A 24,774-nucleotide genomic window follows, 5' to 3' on the forward strand; every position below is an offset into this window, starting at 1 on the left:
TGAAATTAAATTGCACTTAATTTAGTGCAAATTACACGAAAGAAATCGAAATGTATTCACATTAGGTTCTCAGGTTCCCTCTGCCTTCCTTGCTATGTGCGGGATACAGCAAAAGACGGCACCTTATCTCAGTATTAATGTTGAACTATACAGGTTAAAGAAATATTTTCCCATCAGTAATAAATATTAATAGTACATTCTTCATACGGCAATATTTTTGCTGCCAACTGATTTTGTTGGCAGAAAATTGGAAAACTGGTGATTAGGTGATTTATTGTTTCCCTAAGTGGAGCTATATTGTATGGATATATTAAAATAGTAAAAATACTTAATTCACGATTTTCCTAATAGAAGCATCATATGAGAATATTAAATGTCAATATATATCAACATATTATCATATATATATCACAATATTTTCCGAGTGATTCATATTTGCGACCATCGTGTGTTGAATTATTTTGAAACATGTAAACTTAATAAAATAGTTATATAGAGTACTTTGGCGTAACTATTAAGTTTTATCACAAAATTAATAAAATGATTGTTTCATTTGGTAAATAACTTGAATATCTACTAGATATTATAATTACAGCTTAAAATATTTTTGTTAAATTAAATATATTTTCACAAGAGTGTGACTTCAAGCATTGAAGGTTATAGGTTCAATTCCCACTCAAGGAACTGTAATATTTAATATTTTCTTTTCTTCACTCTGATATCGAGCATCCTATAATGCCTCCAGAATTCGGCGAAAAGTGGGGAGTCGAGTGTCAGTGTCAGTGTCACAGTAGGCTCCCTCTACCTACTCTGATACAACGTGAGCTGATAATAATAATAGGTACAAAGAATTTACTTGCTTTAAGAAAATAAACGTACTACGTATATTAATATAGAAAAATATTTTACCTTTTTACGTATACTTTTCCTGGTAAACTCTTCATTTACTAAACTAAACGCAAATTATATGTTAAAAAGGATAAACTGTGTATGATATCTATAACATGACATATCAAATTTCATATGTATTTTCCAATAAGATTTTTTTAAAATGATAGAGATGTTGTTCATATATTTTTGATATAATTTCCTCAATCTTTATATATAAATATAAATAGACGTATGCAAGTACAAATATTCTATATATTTTTAAAACAAGGTAATCTTGTATCTTCGGCCTTCATTTTATTCATAATAACTTAATTAATATTTGTAAAATTCAATTTAAAAAATGCAAAAACTCCCAAAAATATTTTTTTCTCATAATATCTATTTTATAAGAAAAAAACCGGACAAGCGCGAGTCGGGCTCGTTCACCGAGGGTTCAGTAAGAAATTTTTTGAAATTCAAGCTTAGCTTAGCCAGAGCCATTTCATTTGATACCTCACTTGCCCAATTTTGCCTCCTTTTTAAGGCATTTTTTTTTGTAATTTCAGCTTGATATGTCCAAGAATTTTTGAGATAAAGGCTCTTGACAGACAGACAGACGGACAAAAAGCGATCTTACAAGTTATAAGGGTTCCTTTTTTTCTTAAAAAGTACGGAACCCTAAAAACGAGCATACAACCAAACTAATAATACTGTTTTACTTATTAGTTTCGTTTTAACCTCATACAAAATTAAAATGCTTTCCAATTAAAATGCGATTCTCGGTGAGACATCAGATCTACATATATTACAAAGAACGTGGATGCATTACAAAGTACGGAATCACAATATCGTAGAACCCTTATACGAACGACGATAAATAAAAAAAACATTTAAGTTTTTGATATTTCTACTATTAGAGGAAATTGTGATGTGGAATGTAGGTATACACATTAAGCCAAATTTTTTAGAAATCTCCGTAATTTCTAAAATTCTTGTTTATCCGTAATAAAAACAAGCTTGCCGTTAAGTTTCGGAATTTGCGTTAAATGCAAATCATTTCCGTATTATGCCCGCATTTATAAACCATATTCATTCATTCGTACAACCATTCATAGATTGTAATTTATGAATGAAAACTGCATCTCAAGATCGATCTCGGACATGAGGCTTCGCTCATACCTTCTGACTAAGAATTCGGCACCTGGAGTACTAGACTTAGGTTTAGATCGTATACAATCATCAAATGTACATGCTATTAATTTTTTGTACGATTTTTATTGATCTGGGTCTGGTTAAGGCAATGCCATTTGTTACCGCGTGCTATTTACACGAGGCCGTCGTGGCGCAGCGGCACAAGGGTGTGACTGTAACGCGACGTTTGTGGGTTCGATCCCCACTCGAGGAAGTGAAATATTTATTTACGTTTATATTTCCATTTCTTCGTTCTGGTGTCGAGGCAGGTGTCGAGGCCTCCAGAATTCGGTAGAAAGTGGGGAACGGAGTGTCTTAACACTAGGTTCCCTCTGCCTACCTTGCTCAGTGTGGGATACAGCGTGAAGCTAAAAAAGCTACATATTTTGCAGTGTCTAAATTTGCACTTATAAGAAAAAATAATAATTGCCATTTATTTATGCTTAGCACAAACTTCACATTCTTTGGATTTGGTTTATTCCTGGCTTTTCTTTTTTTATATGAGCTTTTTTTAATTTAATTAAATTGTAAGGATGTCGATATTACAATTGAACTCGTTTATTATGAAAATATTAGCCATATTGTTTAAAAATTTCCACACGGCGTCCGAGACATGATACTTTTACTTACGTTTGACTTCATGTTTTGAATAACAATTGATAGCTGTGTTCAGAGGGGTGAAACAATGTGCTCTGTCGAAATATTATGAGATATCGTCGTATACATACATACATACATATGGGTAAATGACCTACTGAAATAACCTAGTTAAAGTTTGTCGATAACTAACAGTATAATTTTTTTTATTAGGTTTTTTTTATTATTGACATATTGTCTTGTTTGTGAAGGTTCTTAATAATTATTGGATTTTTAACATAGTGTTTTGATTACATACATTAAATAAATAAACTTAAGTATAGCATTATTACTAAGTTATTTATTTTTATAGATATTTATTTATATGAGTAACTTATTTTATACTAAAAGCTTTAATTTAAACTTAATACATATAAGCTTACAAGCCGACGTCGAATAAATTTCGCAGAAATGTAAGCAATTTACTACTTTTAAACAGTACTCTGTTATCAAATACCTGCGCGTTGTTGACGCAAAAGAATGCAAACGATAAAAGAAAATTTCAATTATGCGTAACAACAGAACGTGATTTTATAGAATTTTTATCTGAGATTAACATTATTTTCTTAGTTACCTCTATAGAGAGATGAGGCTATACATAATGTATGTAATATTCAGTTTATAAGTAGGTAGGTAGGTACTTCATTAGAAACAAATAGAAGTCAAACTATTATTGGATTTTCTGATTTAGGTATTAATACAAAATATAATGTATTTGAATTAAAAATACATTTAAGGCCCGTATTTATAAACCGCTGTCAATTCTGAGATCGATCTTGAGATGCCGTTTTCATTCAAAAATCACACATCTATTAATGAAAACTGCATCTTAAGATCGATCTCGGTCTTGAGAGTGTAAGGTTTGAAGTGATTATGAAGATATCTTAACGGCGGCTTACTGGAAAATTACTAACGTGTACTCAATAAGAACACTTGTCCTGTAGCCTGTAGGTACATTGAGGCCTCAGGTGAAAGTATTTCGGTTAATGACTTCATTGCTCGGTGCGTGGTCTTATGTGTTTATAGTTTTTTTTATTTTTGTAGGTATATATATAGCTTAGATATTTCATACCACAGTCTGTTTAATTATTATTTTTTCAATGCCGTGTCGGCCTGCGAAATTCATAGAACATCTATCTAAATAACTTCCTATTGAAATCTTTATTCTTCTAGTAAGAAGTACATTTTTTAGCATCACCATATGCCGTCGAATTCTGGAGGCATTGCATGTTGATTAGCGAAACTCAAAACCAGAGCAAATTGCCTCGACACTAGAGCGAAGAAATATTAAATATTTCAATTTCTCGAGTGGGAATCGTCAACATGTCGCGAATGCCCATGCGACTGGCCTCAAATAAAATAAAATGTAGGTCTAAACTAATTAACTATTTAAATCTAGTGTATAGTGATGCGTAAAAAGTAGTACATTCCGATTGAGTGATTGATCAAGTGCTCCAACCACATTTCATAGAAAATCAAAGATGCTGATTTCATATCAATTATGTTTCTTGAAAATGTAAATTCATATCAAACACAAAAGAGGTTCTTAGAATTCGATTTTTATATCTTAAAAATTGAATAATTATTACATATATTAAGAGTGACAGGTTTTTTTAGTTTTATTACGTTTCTACAACTTATAAATTAATAATTTACTAATAATAAACTGGTTGACTGATGAAAATTAATATGTCCTATATTTTTTCCTATATCCATTAACTCGAGCCGTTTTTTTAGGAAGTACCCACATTAATCAGTGAGGCTATTTCAATGTCATGGCGTTTTGTTAGGTGACCTCGAAATGAACAAATAGTATGTATTTGAACGAATAATGCAAAACCCAAATAAAGATCATTATTGTATGATATAGGTACTTGTAGAATTGTAAATATCTTCATTTATTTAAATATAATACTATGAAATAAATAATAAATCTAATAAAAGATTTTATGTAGGTAGAGTTTTTTTTTTATTGATGGAAACTTTATTAAATACTAGTGGACCCGGACGCGGCTACGCCTGCTTGAACTTAACTTTCGTAAAATTATATAATATATTTTATTTTTATAAGGATGAATATCAAAATATAAGTTCATTTTGGGTGACGTTTTCTTAAAACAACAAAGAAACTTTGCAAACCGTTGCATAGCAACGACGGTTGTTATTAACATGGCAGAATAAATTGCATGTCAAATTAGAAAGTATTTTAATTTATTAGTACATATGTGTAATGTAATGTTATATAGCCTATAGCACTTCTGAAGAATGCAGCTTTCATAGAAAACAAAAACATAGTAAATCGGACCAGTAGATCCAGAGATCTTAGCGTTCAAACAAACAAACAAACAAACAAACAAACAAACAAACAAACAAACAAACAAACAAACAAACAAACAAACAAACTCTTCCGCTTTATTATATTATAGTATAGATAATAGTGATACAGGCCGAATAGAAATATTACAAATAATAAAGAAGTATTCAAATTCTTAATCAAATATATGTATATAAATTTATTCCTTCAACCAATAAATAAAGACAAAAAAATTGTCTAATTTATATTTATTCATTCTAGTTCGTTTTTTTGGTGCTTTGGTTTATTACTAGGTATATTTAAAAAGATTTTAAAACAAAAAGATTTTTAGCAAATGAATCCCTATTTAGTTATAAGATTTACATAGCATTAGTAAAATTTGTAACTCAAGACAAAAGCATATTTAAATTTGTATTTCCTAGGACGCGTAATAAAATAATAACTATTCTTGATTTCACATTAGAACATAATTTGTCATTTTAAGAAAAATTACGCGTGACTTAGCGAGTAAGCAAGCTACCGTAACAATTGCTATAAATCACAATTCTGATTAAAATAGTTAGTTACACTTTTCTTTAATCATACGAAAGAGATGTATGTAAACCATTTAATCATGTAGTTGCTATCCCGTCATAAACGTAATTGTAAAGTGAAAGCCAAGTTCAATGTGAAGTAATTCGTCGTTTCCGACTTTTCGGACAAAAATGGGACATGTATGTGAATGCCGATTTGTGTGTTCATTCGGTATAACATTCAACATCTAAATTTCATTCGATAACTTACCTAAATGTTCTGTTTTATTATACTTACAAGCTAGTGTGCTTCCAGCTTGTACTGGATTGTGAGGTTAATATTTGATTTGGTCCCTGACAATGGTAAAAAGAACCTGTACTTAATTTCACGTATGTAGACTAATTTGTTGACGAGTTATAAAATACCTAAAAGTAGCTTGAAAATACACATTGCCTGTTTCCAGCTTTTTAACTTGGTTGGACCCTCTGGCGTGTGTCCTCATTTACTTGATTAGTATAGGCTTATGCTATAGTTCCTACATTTCACATATTTCTTTATTAAGTGCATGGTAAACAAGGAAAACCTATCGTCAATTTAATTAACACACTCGAATTGCCATTTTCGTCAGTATAGAAATAAATCAACGTGCTTCCTTATAATATTCATCTTTTGGAATTTATAGATAAACACAACGTGTTTTACACAACATGTTGAGGGCGTCGTGGCGCAGCGGCACAAGGCTGTGACTGTAACGCGACGCTTGTGGGTTCGATCCCCACTCGAGGTAGTGAAATATTTATTTACGTACATATTTCCATATCTTCGCTCTGGTGTCGAGGCAAAACGCGGCGTTGAGTTCTGCCACTCAATACGCATTGCCTCCAGAATACGTCAGAAAGTGAGGAACGGAGTGTCTAAACACTAGGTTCCCTCTGCCTAAAAAAAAATATTTATATAAAAATACAACATAGGAGATATCTTAAGAACGTATGATAATAAATTATACTGTAAATAAGGCTCTAGCTGTTGCGTCACTCCGCTTGTGATGTAGTGCAAAATTTCATAATAAATACATAGTATTATTAAGAGCGATTAGGCTCGGTCGGACGATCGACATAATGTCACCTCGTAAATGTTTCTTGCGGATTGAGAGATAGGTGCTTTAACGTGATTCTGCACTTATCATAAAATAAATGGATTATACGCAAAAAAGGACGTAAGTGACGTCTTAAAATATAAAATTTAAGTCTTTTGGTAATTATTTAAGCTTCAATAATTACATCAAATAATTATTATAGAAGTGCTCTCGTACTAGTAGATAAAATAAATAAGTAAAAACAGTGTAATGTGTAAAAATAACTTTTTTCCAATATTTTTCTATACAAAGATGCCTTCCTAACAAATATGTACATGATAATTGCTTGGACCGCAGACGGCAGGTGACTCTACATGCCAACACTTACGCTCTAAATAAAGATTTTTTTTAAATTCTATGAAGATATAAATAGCAGTGCAGAAGATATAACTGGATAGCTATTTTTCTTAGACCTGATGAGCCTGTTTCTTTTTCTCTAACACAGTCTGTGTTCATAAAATTAGTAGCTATTCCCCCAGAAACACATAGATATACATATGTATATATTGTATTAGTAATAATTTTAGGCTCATTTAAATGAAACCTAATCTTACTTCTTCAAAATTTGAATGTAAATTATGATAAAAAATATTTAATCGACCGAAGCCGCATTTGGAGACTCCTAGTCTAAAAGAAAAATCATAGGGAAATTTAATTTGCTGCATTTGAAATAATAAATAATAACAAATAATTAAAAAAAAATTGAAGAAGTTAGATAAGATTTCACTATTATTATTAGAATAGGCTCAAAACTCAAGTAGGACTTGAGTAAATTTCCAATTTTAACATTTTTTTTTGCCTCATCTATTTAAACGACGATGTAAGATATTTAGTTCCACCAAACATCAAACAATACAATGTTCTTAGTTAGAGATCGGAGTATTTTATAATCCTTTTTTTTCAACATTTTTTTACTTCAGAGGAAACATAGGCATCTAATGTTAAGACACTACGTTAATGTCTTAACATTAAAGTGGGGAGTGTCTCAACACTCGCCACTTTTCGCCAGATTCCTGAGGCATTACGCGTTGAGTACTAGACGGTGTACTTTTCTTCGTTACCAGAGCAATGAAATGACAACATTAAATACTTCATTACATTGAAAGGCACTCTAACTTAATAAAATTGTTAATAATCGATTATCAAAATTTTATTATTATATGCATTTCTTGAGTTAGTATAATTAAGTTGCATTTAAATAACAATTTAATTAATTATTGAAACGATGATGTCGATCTTTCTTCGTTGATTGATTTGTGTGTGTTGATATTGTTTTAATTATTTATATATTTAGGCGGCGCACGGCGACTTCTAAATGTAAAACGTGCGCGAGGGGATCACCTACCCCCCCAATTCCTACATCCCTTTACTTCTTGCCTTGCCTTCTTGCCTTTGTACTCGAGGTAATATGTGCCAATAAGTGTCATGTCAGTTAATTTCAGGAAAAATATATGTAAATAAGAGGTGTGAATAATAACATCAATAGTATAAACATACCGAAGATATACACATATATATGATTTTAAATACGTACAAGAATAGATTAATTCATATCTAGACAAAAAATACTGAAGCTTTATAGGTATTAGGTCATACCGGTCGCGGATAGGGAGATGTGGTACGACCTTGTGGTAGCCCAAGTTGCTAACCACTTAGTAAACAAGTTCAATATTAGAGGATAACATCAGTTACAGTTAATAATATTTAAATAACTCTTGTCTGTTGTAAAGAAAAAGAATAAGAAAAGAAAAGAATTACTTTTAGATTAATACAAAGTTATTTAGAATTATATGAGACAGGCTTTTTGTATTGGCTCTGGACTGGGTTTGTGTTTGAATGTGATGGAGAAATTAATTAACAATCAAAAAAATCAGCTTCACACTGTATTCCGCATACGGCAGGGTGGGCAAAGGGAACCTAGTGTTAAGTACGTAAATATTTCACTTCCTCGGGTGGGGATCGAATCCACAACCGTCGCGTTGCAGGCCCCTAATTAACAATACAACAAATATTATATTAAAATTATATGGTACAAAAAGAGTTTGAATCATTCTCCATAGTTGTAATTATAAAATAGATAAATTTAATTTGTAACTGTTTAAAATGTACGCTATTATTGAAAATATAAAATACTTCATTCAGCTGTATGAATAGACATGTAAAAATAAAAAGTTTATTATTATTAGTTTATTATAATCTATATATAAAGGTTTAACATAAATAATTAAAGTGTCATATGCTATTGTCATATATATTTGTCATTATTGTCTCATTCTTATTTCTATGCAATGTTTATAACGATTTTTACAATTACACAATCTTATAGCGACTATAAAATTGATATTTAATCTTTTAATTTAAAAAAAATATTTATATTAAACATTTTTTTGTGACACTAGAAAGAGTGTTTATAGTTTGGAATATATTTTGAGAGACTTTCAAAGTTATTTAATTAGTTTATTACAAATAAATAATGTAATTAATAGGAAATATTAAATATTCTTATTACTATGGAAGAAAAGACTTCAACGTGCTTAAGTAATTATAAGTTTGATTAAATATAATCAAATAATTATTAAGTATATCGAATTTAATTCAAACGTTACGTTTTTTATTTTTAAACTAAATAAATTATATAATTTTTTAAATATCTCTTATATCATAAATTTGCTTAACATACATATTTTATTAAAATTAATAAAAAAAATACACGTTTTAATAAACTGTAGCTATTTTTTTCCCGCTTCACGCTCTATCCCGCATGCTGCAGGGTAGGCAGGCGTCTAGTGTTAAGACTCTCCGCTCTCGACTTTCCGCCAAATTCTCAAGGCATTGTGTTTTGAGTGGCTGAACTCAACGTGCTTTGCCTGAACACCAGAGCGAAGAAATTAAAATATTTTATTTCCTCGAGAAGAAATCGAACCCACGACTTATCGCCTGACAATCACACGTAGCTAACAGTTTAAATAAAAGCACACTTATATAATAAGTTTATTTACAGATGTAATCCCGGTGCGTTTTAATCTTTGGATAATGATATTCACGAGTTGCTGGGTGATTTACATGCTTCGTGTGAATATGAGTTTGAATTTGATTGCAATGGTACCACACCCCGCTAAAAATATCTCGTAAGTAGAAAAATACCTATTATTTATAGTACAAGATCTACATCTATCTTAAAGTAGTTTTATTATAGTTTATCAAGAAAATATTTTACAAAGTATGCGTAATTCATGAAGTGTTAGTCAATACATATAAGTGTTTTGTCCCAGCTTCGTATTATTTATCACTTATTTAGATATATTCTTTGTTTAATTTCAGAAAATAAACATATAAATATAAATTTCTTAAATTAAACTATATGTAGGTACTTCCTGCTGACATTTAACACAATATATTTTTCCCGCCATTTTGCTTAAGTTGACTGTGCAAGTACTGTCGATTGCACAAAACTTATTAATTGTTATACTATGGTCTATAAATTATTCAAAAATTATGTTAATAGATATTAATTTTAATATGTAGAAAACGGCTATACAAATTCGTGCAGCTGCTTAGAAATTAAATAACTGGATAAAATTCTAAGTATAAGCCTAGTTTAAGTAGCATTTAAAAATAAAATACAATGAAAGTTGATAAGTAGCTAATTTTGGAATTGTTGAAACAAAAATTAAATAAATACAATATTAAAATATGACAAAATATTGTAACACTTTCGCAACGTAGTAAGTAGGTTCATGTCTATTTATTGTCAAATATAAATATTAACTTTCTGCTATTGATTTTGTGCAATAATACAAAGTTATACGTGTAATTTCATGATACTTTAAAAAAATATGTATTTTAACGTCTTAATAAATATTGAAACTATAGGTGTCAAAAAATGTTTTTGCTGAAAGAATTTTATAATTATTACTTATAATATGTTCTTTTTATCTGATTTAAAGTACCATTTTAAGTATATATACGTAGGTATATTATTTTTTATTTATTTCTTTATTATATGACTTTAATGAACCCGATAGCTAATAACTTAACCAGGCAGATATGTGCATTCCTAAACGGTCGTTAGCTTTTACGCTATAAATAGATAGTAATATCTAATTGTAAAACAAGTTGTTCTAGTTTTCTGAGTAAAATGTAAACAGGTAAAAGATTTCTGCGGGTGAAATTAAAGAGCGCAATTAAGCTTCTTTTACAATTTTCCTTATCCACAATACAACTATTTCTGAAATATTAGGTTTTTTTAAACTTAATATATATTTTAATACGTATATTAAGGTATTTTTATATACGTATATACATAATTACTTATTTTCATATCTCCACAATATTTTGGAATTATAGACGCCTTTTTGAACGGTTTTCTACCTGCTACTCCTGCTTCATATCTATAGATTTTAATATGCGTAAATAATATTTAAGATCTTATTATCTTTCTTTAATTTCTTAATTATTTATTTCACTATATTTCACAGGTCGAAATCTCAATGTGGACCTAGTAAACGTGCGTTAAATGAAACTTTTAAGCATGTTGACATCGCTGATGTTAGAGAAGTACCAAGAGAGGTAATTTTTTGTGCTATAATATGGTGGTGCTCCATTTTATACACTGCTTTTTACGCGAATACAGCATTTACTGAATTTCGTGTTGCCAGATCGAAGCTGAAATATTTATTTTGTTATTTTAATACGTCGGTGGGCACAAGGGTGTGACTGTAACGCGACGGTTGTCGGTTCGATTCCCACTCGAGGAAGTGAAATATTTATTTACGTTTATATTTCCATTTCTTAGCTCTGGTGTCGAGGCAAAGCGTGGCGTTGAGTTCTGCCGGCAGAAAGTGGGGAACGGACTGCGGGATACAGCGTGAAATTCATGAATTTTTTATTTTTTTATTTTATACAATGTTGACTCGTTGGTCATTACAAGACATAGGTATCTACGTTCTTAGCCATTATCTTAACACATGTGTACCTTTAGGTATAATTATTTTGTTATGAGTATTGTAATCTTCATAATGGACACATAGGTACTCTGTATTTGTAGTAAATAAAAAATATAGTGCAGCTTCACGCTGTACCCCGGACGCAGCAGGGTAGGCAGGGGGGAAGTAGTGTTTAGACACTCCGTTCCCCAATTTTCGCCGTTTGGAGGCATTGCGTGTAGAGTGGCAGAACTCAATACCACGCTTTGCCTCGATACCAGAGCAACGAAGTGGAAATATAATTTTAAATAAATATTTAATTTCCTCGAGGATGGGATTGAACCCACACTTTGTGCCCCTGCGCGACTTGTACTTGTACTAATCCAGTTATAAAATATTTTTGTAGTTCTTCAAACTTGTAATTAATATTTGAATAAATACATAAATTGTTTGATATAAAATATGTATATTTTTATAGGTCTTAGGTGGAACATTCGATTGGTCTGCAAACCAGCAGGCAACAATTCTTGGGGCGTATTTCTGGTGTTATCCCATCACGTCTCTAGTGGGTGGGATGGCTGCGGAGAGGTGGGGTCCGAGATATGTGGTCCTAGTAACTTCCTTAGCAAGTGCGTTCTTGACTGCCATAAGTCCCCTCGCTGCAAGAGTTGATTATGTTTTCCTAGTAACTGTACGATTCTTACTTGGCGTTGCTGGGGTAAGCATATGTTTATGAATTATATACCAAAATTCTTGTTTTTTCTAGTAGTGGAAGTTTAAGATTACATTTTAAGACAAATAATCATAACTATATTAAAATTATATAAAACGTTGAGCTCATTTCAAAAAGGGCTTAACCGACTTAAATACAGTTTCTATTGTATTTCGCTTCACATTTAGCGTTAGTTTTATTTCAATCGGTTCATGAATAAAAAAGTTGTCAATTAAGAACTGCATGCGATTACATTGCTGCGTTAATAAGTATTTTATTGAATCGGCTGAAACTTTAGCTATCAATGTATGGATATTGTCTTTAAAATGATCACGAAAGTAATTTAGATGAGAAAATAAATAATTATGTAGTGCATGCGGGCGAAGCCGCGACCGTGTTAGTTTTAAAATAAAAACAATTTAATGTCTTGTAATTTTATATAAATTTCAGGGTTTTGTATATCCGGCCTTACACGTTTTGGTGGCTCGTTGGGCGCCTCCAGATGAAAAAGGAAAATTTATAAGTGCTTTGATGGGAGGGACTCTAGGAACAGTAGTTACGTGGTCTCTTACTGGGCCGTTGTTGGAGAGATTCGGATGGGCGTCAGCTTTCTACGTGCCAGCTGCCTTGACGTTTATTTGGGCCGGGTTTTGGTGGTATCTTGTAGCCGATACGCCGGCTGATCATCCAAGAATTACTGTCACCGAAAAGAAATATATCATAGATGCGCTGGGCGATAAAATAAAAACAACAAAGGTGGGTGTCAAGTTGTACACTTAATAACAGATGTGCAATATATACTATTTAATTATCTGTTTATATAATAGCAAAACAAATTTAAACTATAAGTTAAGACGTAGCTTACATTTGTCTTATTTCTAAGAGAATAAATGTCGCATTGATTGTCGAGACAATAATCGTAAAGTTACTTTGTGGTTACTGAGGTCATCACGAGATGAATTACGTTACGGCAATTGAAATTTGTGGTATTGCTTTTTACGTTGTAACTTCTCAAATAATCATATATATTTCTTTTCCAGAGTTTACCACCATTTAAACACATATGCACCTCGTTCCCGTTCCTGGCCATGATTGTTTTACATTTCGGAAATCTTTGGGGCTTGTACTTCATAATGACTGTTGGTCCTAAGTTTGTATCAAGTGTACTTGGATTTGAACTATCAGCAGCTGGTATAATATCTGCTCTGCCTTATCTTGCAAGATTATTCTTGGCAACTATATTTGGAGCTATCGGAGATTGTATACTAGCGAAGAAGTTAATGACGACAACAGTTATAAGAAAATCTTTCTGTATATTCTCACATATAATTCCTGGTATTCTTTTGGTATTGCAAGTTTATACTGGATGTTCCGCTGCATTATCGGTAACAATGATAACGTTATCAATGGGTTTCAATGGTGCAGCGACTCTAACAAATCTACAGAATCACCAAGACCTCGCTCCTAATTATGCTGGAACATTATATGGTATAGCCAATTTTGTTGGAAGTACGGCAGGATTCTTTACTCCGATGATTACGGCATACTTTACCAGATCAGGGGTAATTATTTTCTTCCTAAAAATTTTTAGAACATTTTTTAAAATTTTTCATGAGATGTATCTTTATATTGTTTCTTTTTTTACAGAATAGCTTCGAGCATTGGCGCCCAGTGTTTTTTGTAGGAGCATCTGTTTACATAGTCTCTGCTATATTTTTCATTTTGTTTGGCTCGGGTCAAACACAAGATTGGAATTATATTGAAATGGACAAAAACAATGGCAACGAAGAAAGGGGCAGGTCTGGTCATCTCAATGATATGAATGATGCTTCGAAAGGAAATAACGTAAAAAATTTAAAAGAAAATCCCACTAGTGTTACTACTCGTGCATAAAAATGCATTCATTCCTTTAATTTTATAAGTAGTTAAGACTACTAATATGATAGTAAAATTGTATAAAGGATAAACGATCTGACTACTCTATTAGTATATAGATTTATTTAATTTAACTAAACATTCCATGTATTGTAATGAATATTTTCCTATATAAAAATATATAGGAAATTTATAATATTAAAATGTAGGAGGGATTTGTCGCTTAGTCTAGCTTTCGTTTCAATGAAGAGTTTTGCCTAAAATATTCAAATGTGTCTAATAAATATTGATTACGTAAAAACTGTAATGTCCATTACCAAAAATATTATATAGTACTTATTCGTTTCAGTTTATATTTTCATCAATATTTATTATGTGGAAATCACATGAATACTTGAAAGGCCAGTCGTAGCGTAGGGGCACTAGCGCGGCGTTGAGTTCCGCCACTCAACACGTAATGCCTTCAGAATTCGCTGGAAAGAGGGAAGCGGAGTGTCGTACTCTAGGCTCCCGCTGCCTGCCCTGCAACAGGTGGGTTACAGCGTGAAGTTGAAAAAAGAAAACATGAATACTTCTTATGCCATTGACGGAAGTGAAGTTATGGGAGCGTATGTTTTGTTCTTTTGTGATGTAAATTATTTTAGTGGACATATTGTAATTAATATAAATAATTTAATTAAATATATTTTTAAAAGAAAATTTGAGTATTTTTTTAAGGTAGTATATATTTAAAGTTGACTCTAACAAAGATCTACGTGGCTATGATTTTATAAATGAATAAACAAACTAGTGACTTTAGATTTTAGTAATGTTAAAAATTCGCATAAGAGCCATAGTAGGTTTTTATTTGCTTATATGTTGATATTCTACTTTCAATTATAATATTTTAAAAGCGATTTTTATTTAAAGGTGGGAATGATGATATTTCTGGGATATTTCTTGGTCTACGTAGTGCGTTATAATATTAGTGTCCATATTGTTGACATGGTAGAGAAGCCCAAACGTTTTCCGAATGTGTACTATAACGTGACCAATTCTCTGCGTACAGTAATTAGTTCCAGATACGGGGTTTGTTCTTGTTACATAAAGTAAATGTTTTTTGTTCATCTTTATAGTGACGTGCTTAGAATAAATTTTACAGAATGTTTTAGAAGTTATGTATTGGAATGAATTAAAAATAGCATTGCTTTTCGCTGCCTATCATATTGGATATTGTGTATGTTTTCCCATATTTCACAATATTGGGGACAGGTAAGGGTTATTTATAAAAATATATTTATTTAGCTATAACATAAAGTTGATATTTTATCGTTAATAAAAAATTACACATGCAGTTACGGGCCAGCGTGGGTAGTTGGTGCAGCTGGTTTAGTATCAGGCGCTCTTAATTGCTTTACGCCGGCATCTGCATATTACAATTTCTGGCTTCTGTTTATTGTACGGATTTTGATAGGGTTTGGTGCGGTATGTAGTTTAAAGAAATCACAAACTAAATTAATCCCTAATCTTCCTACTGAATTTCAATGTCAAATAAATTGTTGATTTTAGGGAGCCATGATACCAAGTATGGTCCAAGTGCTTAGGTATTGGGTGCCACCGACAGAACGGCATCATTTTATGTGGGCTTATTGTGGTGGGTTGGTTATATTTATTTAATTTCCACGTTCAGACACCATTTTTATTTTCTAAACATTTTACGGTATTTCCATTCAGGTATAACCACAGGAACTTGTTCGACTTTCCTTATCTGCGCAGTCGTACAGTATTACTTTAATTGGTCAGTAGGATTTTACATATCGGGTGTAGTTCAGATGATGTGGGCTGGAACCTGGATTTATGCAATTACAGATAGTCCATCAAAAAATAGTTTGATATCTAAAGAAGAACTGGACTACTTGACTACGACTATTGGGAATGTTTTCAACATAAAAGTATTTTTAGAACCTTTACCTATCTTTATACCTTTTTGCAGCAGCGATAGCATAAAAAACAACTTTTTTAGAGACGAATAATAATTACAGTTAACTAATTCTCAAGCCCCATGGAAAGTAATTTTAAAATCGATGTCATTTTGGTCAATCTGCATTCTGAATTTTGGATACGCTTGGATGATAATTGCCGTTTGCTTACATGGACCACTGTATTATACAATTGTCCTACGGTACAGCGTATATGAAGTAAGGAGGATATTACGTAATAGACGACACTTATTTTAGATAATGACTGTTTAATAATACCATAAAAAATAATTTAAAAAAATATTGTTATGGTATTCATAGAAATCGTTTATGCCGTTTATGTCCAAAATTCTCACAGCAGAATATATTTAATGACTCTACTTACTACTTACTAAAAAGTACATATTATGGTGCAATTAGCATGGGTACACATGCTCATTGTGGGATTAAATTATACTCGGAGATATGTAGGTTCTTTCTAAATGAAGATTACTGACTTGTAACTATCTTGTAATCTCTATTTAAAAAAAATCTCTAATTCTCTAAAAATTTCTCTTTTTGGTATACTATATACCTACTTTTGTTTCACTCTATATCCTGCAAGTAGGAGGGTAGGCAGAGATATAGTGTTAAGACATAACTCGCCACTTCCCGCCGAATTATTTGGAGGCATAGCGCGATAAGTGGCGGAACTTAACGCCGCACTTTGCTTCGTGCTAAAGTGTAGAAATGAAAATATTAATTTCTCAAGTGGGAATCGAACCCACCGCGCTTACAATCTCACGCTTGTGCACTTTGACCACGACTGGTCTCACTACTTAAATATAATATCTTACTGTCTAAATTTTAACATGGAGAATTTGCTGTTTTAGTCATCCGCGTTGGTTGCCCTGCCATTTTTTCTAAGATTGATACTTGGCACAATAATCATTCAGACATACCATTGGTACAAACATAATACGAACATAAAAAAAATAAAGCACATGCGAAAATATTTTATAGTTGTCTGTAAGTATGGATGTTATTTTTTTTTATAAAAACAGAAAAAAAATATCGAATTTTTAAAATTATAGTTTATATTATCTTTAAAAATAATATCTGTATTTTTATCGAATCGAAGTAACAGTATTTCTTTTATGTAGCTCATATAATACCAGGAATTTTGATTTCGAGTGCATGGTTCACACTGTACTGCCCTGGCCCAGTTCTCCTAACCGCAGCTATCGCCCTCACCGCAGCTGGAATGGATCTCACTTTAGACATCTGTTACGTAAGAAAACAAAATCTAGCACATTTACTAAGTCAAAAACGAAAGTTTATCACAAAATTTTGTAGGTTTTCCTTCAAACATGTACGATTTCTTGTAAATTCATTATTTTGTTTATTGATGAAGTGACGAAACATTAAACTCATATACCTAACTAGCGGACGCGCGCAGCTTCGCTTACTTATTTTGGGGGTGAATTCTAATAACCCATGAAACATGTATTTAATGAAATATTTTTAAGAGTCTAAATTTCAAATTTTATAAAAATCGGTGGCGATTTAAAGATTTTTCCATACAAACTTTCAACCCCTTATTTGCACCCTTAGGGAGTGAATTCTAGAAAACCATGAAACACGTGTTCAATTAAATACTTTTAAAAATCTAAATTTCAAATTTTATTAAAATCGGTGCAGATTTAAATTTTTTCCATACAAACTTTGAACCCCTATTTCACCCCTTTAGGGTTAAAATTTTACAAAATCCCTTCTTAGTGGATGTCCAGATTACGAAAGTAAACTTTTGTCCAAATTTAACGTTTCTACCATCAGCGGTTACGGCTGTGCGTGCGTCTTACCTCAGTCAGTGAGGACAAGTCCTTTTATATATATAGATAATAAAATATATTTGACTGATTTATGAAAAAGCTTAGAATATTTTATTTCAGGAGCTATCACCTAATTATGCAAATTCCATTCACACAATAATAAAAATGATCGGAAATTTACCGGGAGTAATTGTTTCTTTGTGTGTTGGACAAGTAACATACAAATTTAATGTAATTGGAACTATAACAAGTATCTATGTAGCAGCTAAATATATTGTTTTATATTTGAGTAATAGTATGTCCTTATATATAAAATTGGCGTCGCACTGGCCACTTTGATCTTTCTCCTCTTTGTTTGGGAGTTCCAAATTCAAATTTATGTTGCGAGTTGAGACCAGCGTAGCCAGATTTTGTATCGGGAATTATTAGTAAATTATTAAAAAAAAAATACTCAAAATACGTAGAATAATTCATGAAAAGCGGGACCATGTTAGTTCCGTTTTTGACATTCAAATTTTGGGCTAAAAATCGGGACTTCCCGGCAAAATCCCGCCACGACGTCTGGCAAAGCTGGTATCATTCTATATGTTTTCAAAGGAAAGGCATTCTAACTTTAAATTATTTGTTTTATTCAGAATTCCGAATATATTTGGAAATGTGTATGGAGCTTTCATGGGACAGTCCTACTTTTGAGTGGAATGATATTTCTAATTTGGGGTGAAGTTTGTGTGCAAGAATGGAATTATATAAAAACCATTAAAAGGTTAATCGTATTTCAATAAAAGTCAATCAAAATTCAAAAAATAAAGCAGCTGCATTTAGTTAGTTTTTTTAGCGTCACGCCTTATCCCGATCACATCAGGGTAGGCAAACGGATCTTAATGATAAGACACTCCATTCCCCATTTCATTCCTTCCCAACGAATTCTGAAGGCATTGCGTGTTGAGTGGCGGAACACACACTTGGCTTTAACAATTAAATATTTGCCCAAAGCAAAGCAAAAGGGAAATATCGCATGTTTAATATCCTCGTTTGGGAATCGAACCCACAACCTGTGGCCTTTAAAGTTACGCTTTTTGCTCTTGCGCCATGACTAGCCTGATAGCCTCAAATGAATTGAATTAAATAACGTAAATATCAAAAAAAGACATCTATATATCTTTAGGCCGCAGAGAAGACGAATAGTATTACCGTCTATTATGTCTAATATTGTTGAAGTTGACGAGGATATGAAGTCGTAAGTGTTATACTTTTGTATATGTATCTTTGATGAATTAAATAATTAAAACTATGAAATGAATTAATTATATATAAAAACTTCTTACAGACATCGAGACTCGCTACCGCAACGACAAAAAAATTTGAATCCTTCTGAAAATTGAACTTTTACGAATATTTATTTATTTTCCTTATTTATAAAATACATTTGATACATTGACTTTCTTTTCATTTTATTTACTTATTTTGTATTGCCAACAATAGCTTATTTGATGTCGAATATTATTTATTTATTTTCTTTTTTGGTTCCGTACCTTTTAAGGAAAAAAGGAACCCTTATAAGATATTTAAGATAACTTTTTAGTCGGTCTGTGTCAGTAACACTTGGAGATATCGAGTTGAAATGGGAACCATATACTCAGATCTACGGTCCCATCATTTCCTTAAAAAAAATGTATTTATACTCGATATATCCAAGTGTTACTGAGGTATAGGATTTTGATAGTCACACAGCCAGACAGACGGATGGACAACACAATGGCGTAGCTAGGGGGGTGCGAGCGGGGCGGTCGCACCGGGCATCAAAAGGAAAAGGGCATCAACGTCGACGATCACTTTGTTTTTTTTTTAGAACTCATCGTCGACAATCACTTTGTTTTTTTTTTAGAACTCATCAACAGGAAAGGGGCATCAAGTCCCCCAAGCCGCACCGGGCAGCAAATACCCTAGCTACGCCACTGGGACAACAAATAAATCTTATAAGGGTTCCTTTTTCCTTAAAAGGTACGGAACACTAAAAACCATAATAGCTTAAGTACTATCCAGCTGTAATCTAATAGGTGTACTACAAAAAAATTTTCAAATCTTTCCAGTAGTTGACAGATAAGCAGACAGAAAAAAACATAAAAAAATGTAAACATTGATTACAGTCAGATTTAGGTACAACTTTTTTCACTACCCTTAATTACTTTTTCGGGAAAATATTTAACTCCTTTTTATACTCATTCAAATTTGAACAGACTCGCTTTTCATACTGTTTTATATAAAGGTCGATACTATAAAATACTCTCAAGCAAGTTTAAAATACTCTAAGCCGCAAATCTCGTGTACAAACACTCAGTAGAGAAATGTGAAAAATATAATATGATATAGGCCATACACATAATATTTACATTAATAGTACAGTATAATATAAAAAAACAATATTATTTTTCTTTATATACCAACGCCATATTTGATTTAAAACACTCGAAGAAGATTGCAATTGCAAACCTATAGCTTATCAATGTCATGTGTTTATTAAAACTGTCATTTTGACATTGAAGTTTTGTATTTTATTACTTTGTCATAGGTTATTGGTTAATAGTTATAAATATTAAATTAGATTTTTAACAATAGCGGAAGCTAAAAATAACATTAGTATATAAAAAAATACAATGATGAAACGTAGTATTGTTGAATACTCTGCTGGAAATGAGGGTTATAAATGTGGTTACTGCAAGAAACCAGATTCTAATTATAGTCACGGTAAGGTTTATATATTTTTATTGTAAATGATTCCTATTTAACTGTTGGTACTTAATTAATATTGATATAGGATTATGGGCCCACACGATGACTGTGGGTGATTACCAAGATCTAATAGATAGAGGTTGGAGACGTTCTGGAAAATATTGCTACAAACCGTTCTTTGAAGCCATCTGTTGTCCCATGTACACCATTCGGTTTGTATAATTTTGGATTCGCTTTGGAGTACGTGATAAGAACACACTATAGAGAGTTGAATTTTTCATACACAGATGTAAAGCCTTAGATTTCAAACCATCAAAGTCACAAAAGAAAGTGTTGAAAAGGTTTAACAAATTTTTGATGGGCCAAGATGAAGTGACTTCTAGTGGAAACTTAAGAACGAATAGTTGTGAAGACATGACACTTGATGATACTGAGGCAAGAGAACAATTTGTTGAAACTACTAGGACTCACCAGAATATTAGTGTTTCTGATATGGACATACCATACATAGAAGAAGGAGGAGATCCAAGAAATGAACACCTTCATGGTAAATATATGTTTATAATCATAGCACATATTCTTAACAATTTACAACTTCTTTTGCTCAAAGTAATATAATAATGATTTTATATTTACAATTTACAGAAGGAAAAAAGTATGATGAAATATCTAACAAACCTGGTACAAGTGGAATGATATTTGAAAAAGGTAAAAGAAATAATCAATATTTGCAAAATGAATTCTTGAAATTCTGGCTATTTTTATTTTTTTACATTTTTAAAGTTTTATTCACACATTGATGTACATTTGCTTTAGCCACCTAAGCCATACATTTTTATAAACTTGTGGGTAATATGAAAATTTTTCATTGTTTCTAAATATACTTTAAACTTTTTTCTAGATAATTTGTCAGGAGACATTGATATTACTGAAAACAAAATAACTAAAGGTTAGTAGGAAGTCAAATATTATATCGTGTTTTTGGGAGATTTATCCAGTTTTCCTACACTTCCTACAGAATTTTTTAAACCTAATAAATTATACAAAATACTTATTATAAGGAGAATAGAAATTAGAAAGAGAAACTAAAAATAAATTATTCATTTCTAGGTGCAGATCCAATGAAACCTCCATGCAAAAAAGCTAAACAACTAAGGAAAGAGAGATTATTGGAAAAGTTAAAAAAGAAAGGAATTGATATTACTTCAATTAATAATACTAAAAACAAAGAAAAACAAATTGAAGATTTTATTAATGACTTACCAAATGAAATAAAGAGAAAACTTGAGGTATTCTTTTTACTTTGCCATTTTTAAAGGTGATCCTGTAATAAGAAAATAGAAAAATGTATATTTTTCTATTTTCTTTCTTTTTGTGATAATACAAAGTTAACACTACATTAACAATAAGTTCAGTTTTAAGAATGTACAAGGAGTCTTATAAAATAAAATTTTGTTTTAGATAAAATTAGTAAGAACTGCACCACCCAGTGCTGAGTGGTTGGCTTCATCTAAACAGAGCCATGAGGTATATGTGAAATATCAAACAATTATTCACGGAGACAGACCTGAAAAGTGTACGGAATCAAAGTTTCATGACTTCTTGGTGCATAGCCCACTACAGGTAAAATATTAATTTTGCACGCTTTGATCAGTCTATAGCATGGTACAGTACGGTTGGTCCTCAGGGCGCCTACAACTTGACGTACATAACATTTGGCAAATATTAGTCACAGTTGAGTGGCTAAACTCAATGCTGTGCTTGACTGCTGTGCTTAACCAGATCCAGGAAGTGACAATAACTCATTCCTTCGATTGGAAATTGGACCCGCATAGCGCGCTTATTCAGGCATCATAATTCTGCGTTACAAGGCCTTATATTATACTAGTATATATATTTTTTAGGAGGAATATACAGAAGTGGGTCCACCTTGTGGCTACGGTTCATTTCATCAACAGTACTGGCTAGATGGGAAAATAATAGCCGTTGGTGTTATAGACATTCTGCCCAAGTGTGTTTCATCTGTATATTTATTTTATGATCCCGATTACAGAAATTTGACATTAGGAACATATGGTGCTCTGAGGTATGTATATTTTTAGTTTCACTCTTTATCCCGCATGTAGCAGGGCTAGTTAGCTTTTATAGGTTAGCGTTAGCTAGGATACTCCGTTTCCCATGCATCGCCCAATTTTCGAGACATTGTTTGTTGAATGGCGGAACTTTCTCTTTACATTATTCTCCAAAATAATCATTCATAGTATCATAGAGCATTGTGTACACATATTTAAAAAAAAAAAGACCGCTGTTTTAAAATAACTTAAAAGATAATTTGTTCCCAGAATAATGGCATTTATATAATTATTTTATAAGGATGATTTTCTTTTTTTCTTAAGCTTCACAGTGTATTCCGCACATAGCAGGGTAGGCAGAGGGAATCTGGGATCCTAGCGTTAAGACACTCTGTTCCCCATTTTCCGCCGAATTTTGAAGGAATTGCGAAGAGGGAATCTGGGATCCTAGCGTTAAGACACTCTGTTCCCCATTTTCCGCCGAATTTTGAAGGAATTGCGTGTTGAGCGGTGGAATTTAATTCTGCGCTTTTCCTCTTTACCACAGTGAGTAAATGAGAATATTAAATATTTCATTTCCTCGAGTAGGAATCAAACTCACAACCTGCCGCGTTTATAGCTGAATGCTCGTGCCCCTGCGCCACGGCTGGCCCCAAAGATAAATATATGTATTTATATTATGTGAGCATATAATTAAACAAACCATTTTTATTCCAGGGAGATAGCGTTTTCGAGGCATTTGCATACACTGTGTCCAGATCTTAAGTATTATTACATGGGATTCTATATACGTTCATGTCCTAAAATGAGGTACAAAGGAAACTTCCACCCTTCGGACTTGCTCTGTCCCGAAACTTACAAATGGTTCCCTATAGAGGAGAGTATAAAAAAAATAGACATTGTGCCCAATTCACGATTGGACCCAGATATAGACAGTATAGATGATAATTTTCCTACAGAGAATGACATAAATTATATACCAGTATTATATAAAGGTGAAGTGATGAGATATAAGATGTTTAAAAGGAAAATAGGCAAGAAAGTTGAAGGTCTTGCTGAAGTCCAAGAGTACGCACGTCTAGTCGGCGCTAAAACGGCGAAAAGCTTAGTTTTAGTTAAATGATTACAATGCAATACAAAGATTATCGAGCTTTTTAAATTGTATTGTATTAATTAATTTAAGTTGTTTTTAGCTTCACACTGTATGTCATATATAGCAAGGTATTCAGAGGGGATATAGAGTTAAGACACTCCGTTCCTCGCGCACCATTTTAAAACATTACGTGTTTAGTGGTAAAATTCGTCATTATTGTCGCTTTATCTTGTTACCGAGAGCGAAAAAATGAAAGTTATTATTTCTAATTATTAAATCATTATATTTTAGTTTCATAGCTTAATTTCCTTATTGGCCCTCAGCCATCTTGTCAATGGATTGCTTTGGCCACCCATTTAATTACAACTAATATAGTTTTGTCAAAATATATTATATTAAAGACATAAAAGGTTATTTATAAACATTTATGTCTTTCTCTTCTTAGTGTAATTTAGTAGTTTAGTTTAATATTTAAACCTTTGGTACTTAACAATTCAAACGCCATTTGCATTTAACACCCACCTGCTATCACTTGTAATAGTTATTTATTCATATATTTTGTAATTATAAATAAAAACGTAAGATAATTATTTGTAAATAGATGAGTTGGTTTTAATACAATGTTTCAAAAATATTTATTTGTTTTATTTGTTTAATTATTAAGAATATTATAATGTTTATGTGATATGTATATTGTATTGTAATTTAACTAGGTACCTACATATATTTCAACACCTCACTCCTTAGTAATATTAACATAAAGCCTTAGTTTCGATTTGATAACATAATTTCAAAATATAGTAAATTGCTTGTTATGTATGTATTGGAAATATTTTTTTTAACTCATTATCGTCATGTCTTCGAATTTAAGTTTCATTCTTCGGATTTAAAATTAGTATTTATTGAAATGATCGTAGAGAATTGATTTTAAATTCCAAA

The 24,774-nt window shown here is 31.7% G+C and overlaps 3 protein-coding genes across 8 annotated transcripts in view; all 3 read left to right on the top strand.

Annotated features, from left to right (window-relative positions):
* Positions 1-14,870, top strand: part of LOC146539005 (sialin-like) — an 18,226-nt gene extending 3,356 nt beyond the window's left edge. For all 4 annotated transcript variants that reach the window (XM_085185637.1, XM_085185641.1, XM_085185640.1 and 1 more), the window contains exons 2-7: positions 9,661-9,787; positions 11,138-11,228; positions 12,063-12,302; positions 12,747-13,052; positions 13,337-13,858; positions 13,944-14,870. In XM_085185637.1, coding sequence (XP_085041763.1) covers positions 9,661-9,787; positions 11,138-11,228; positions 12,063-12,302; positions 12,747-13,052; positions 13,337-13,858; positions 13,944-14,189 — 1,532 coding nt within the window. In that variant the 3' untranslated portion in view covers positions 14,190-14,870. The remainder of the gene's footprint in view (positions 1-9,660; positions 9,788-11,137; positions 11,229-12,062; positions 12,303-12,746; positions 13,053-13,336; positions 13,859-13,943) is intronic.
* Positions 14,871-15,069: 199 nt separating this feature from the next.
* On the top strand, positions 15,070-19,322 carry LOC146539006 (sialin-like). Its single transcript, XM_085185935.1, has 12 exons — positions 15,070-15,239; positions 15,313-15,422; positions 15,506-15,635; positions 15,720-15,804; positions 15,885-16,102; positions 16,193-16,348; positions 17,002-17,137; positions 17,272-17,399; positions 18,061-18,171; positions 18,576-18,703; positions 19,106-19,177; positions 19,268-19,322. The coding sequence occupies exons 1-12, from the start codon at positions 15,087-15,089 to the stop codon at positions 19,320-19,322; spliced, it is 1,482 nt and encodes a 493-aa protein (XP_085042061.1). The 5' UTR covers positions 15,070-15,086.
* Positions 19,323-20,485: 1,163 nt separating this feature from the next.
* Ate1 (arginyltransferase 1) lies at positions 20,486-24,469 on the top strand. 3 transcript variants are annotated; one of them, XM_085185288.1, is made up of 9 exons: positions 20,486-20,685; positions 20,756-20,882; positions 20,958-21,217; positions 21,316-21,378; positions 21,572-21,619; positions 21,781-21,959; positions 22,132-22,293; positions 22,575-22,756; positions 23,460-24,469. In XM_085185288.1, exons 1-9 carry the CDS (start codon positions 20,595-20,597, stop codon positions 23,863-23,865), a joined length of 1,518 nt encoding a protein of 505 aa, XP_085041414.1. In that variant the 5' UTR covers positions 20,486-20,594; the 3' UTR covers positions 23,866-24,469. The 3 variants fall into 3 exon arrangements, with proteins under 3 accessions (XP_085041414.1, XP_085041415.1, XP_085041416.1); XM_085185289.1 differs by lacking the exon at positions 21,572-21,619; XM_085185290.1 differs by lacking the exon at positions 20,756-20,882 and having other exon boundaries at positions 20,550-20,685; positions 20,912-21,217.
* Positions 24,470-24,774: the final 305 nt, after the last annotated feature.

Source organism: Heliconius melpomene, chromosome 5, assembly GCF_056956725.1.
Source record: "Heliconius melpomene rosina isolate 202511_hmr_F chromosome 5, ASM5695672v1, whole genome shotgun sequence".
Lineage (NCBI taxonomy): Eukaryota > Metazoa > Arthropoda > Insecta > Lepidoptera > Nymphalidae > Heliconius > Heliconius melpomene.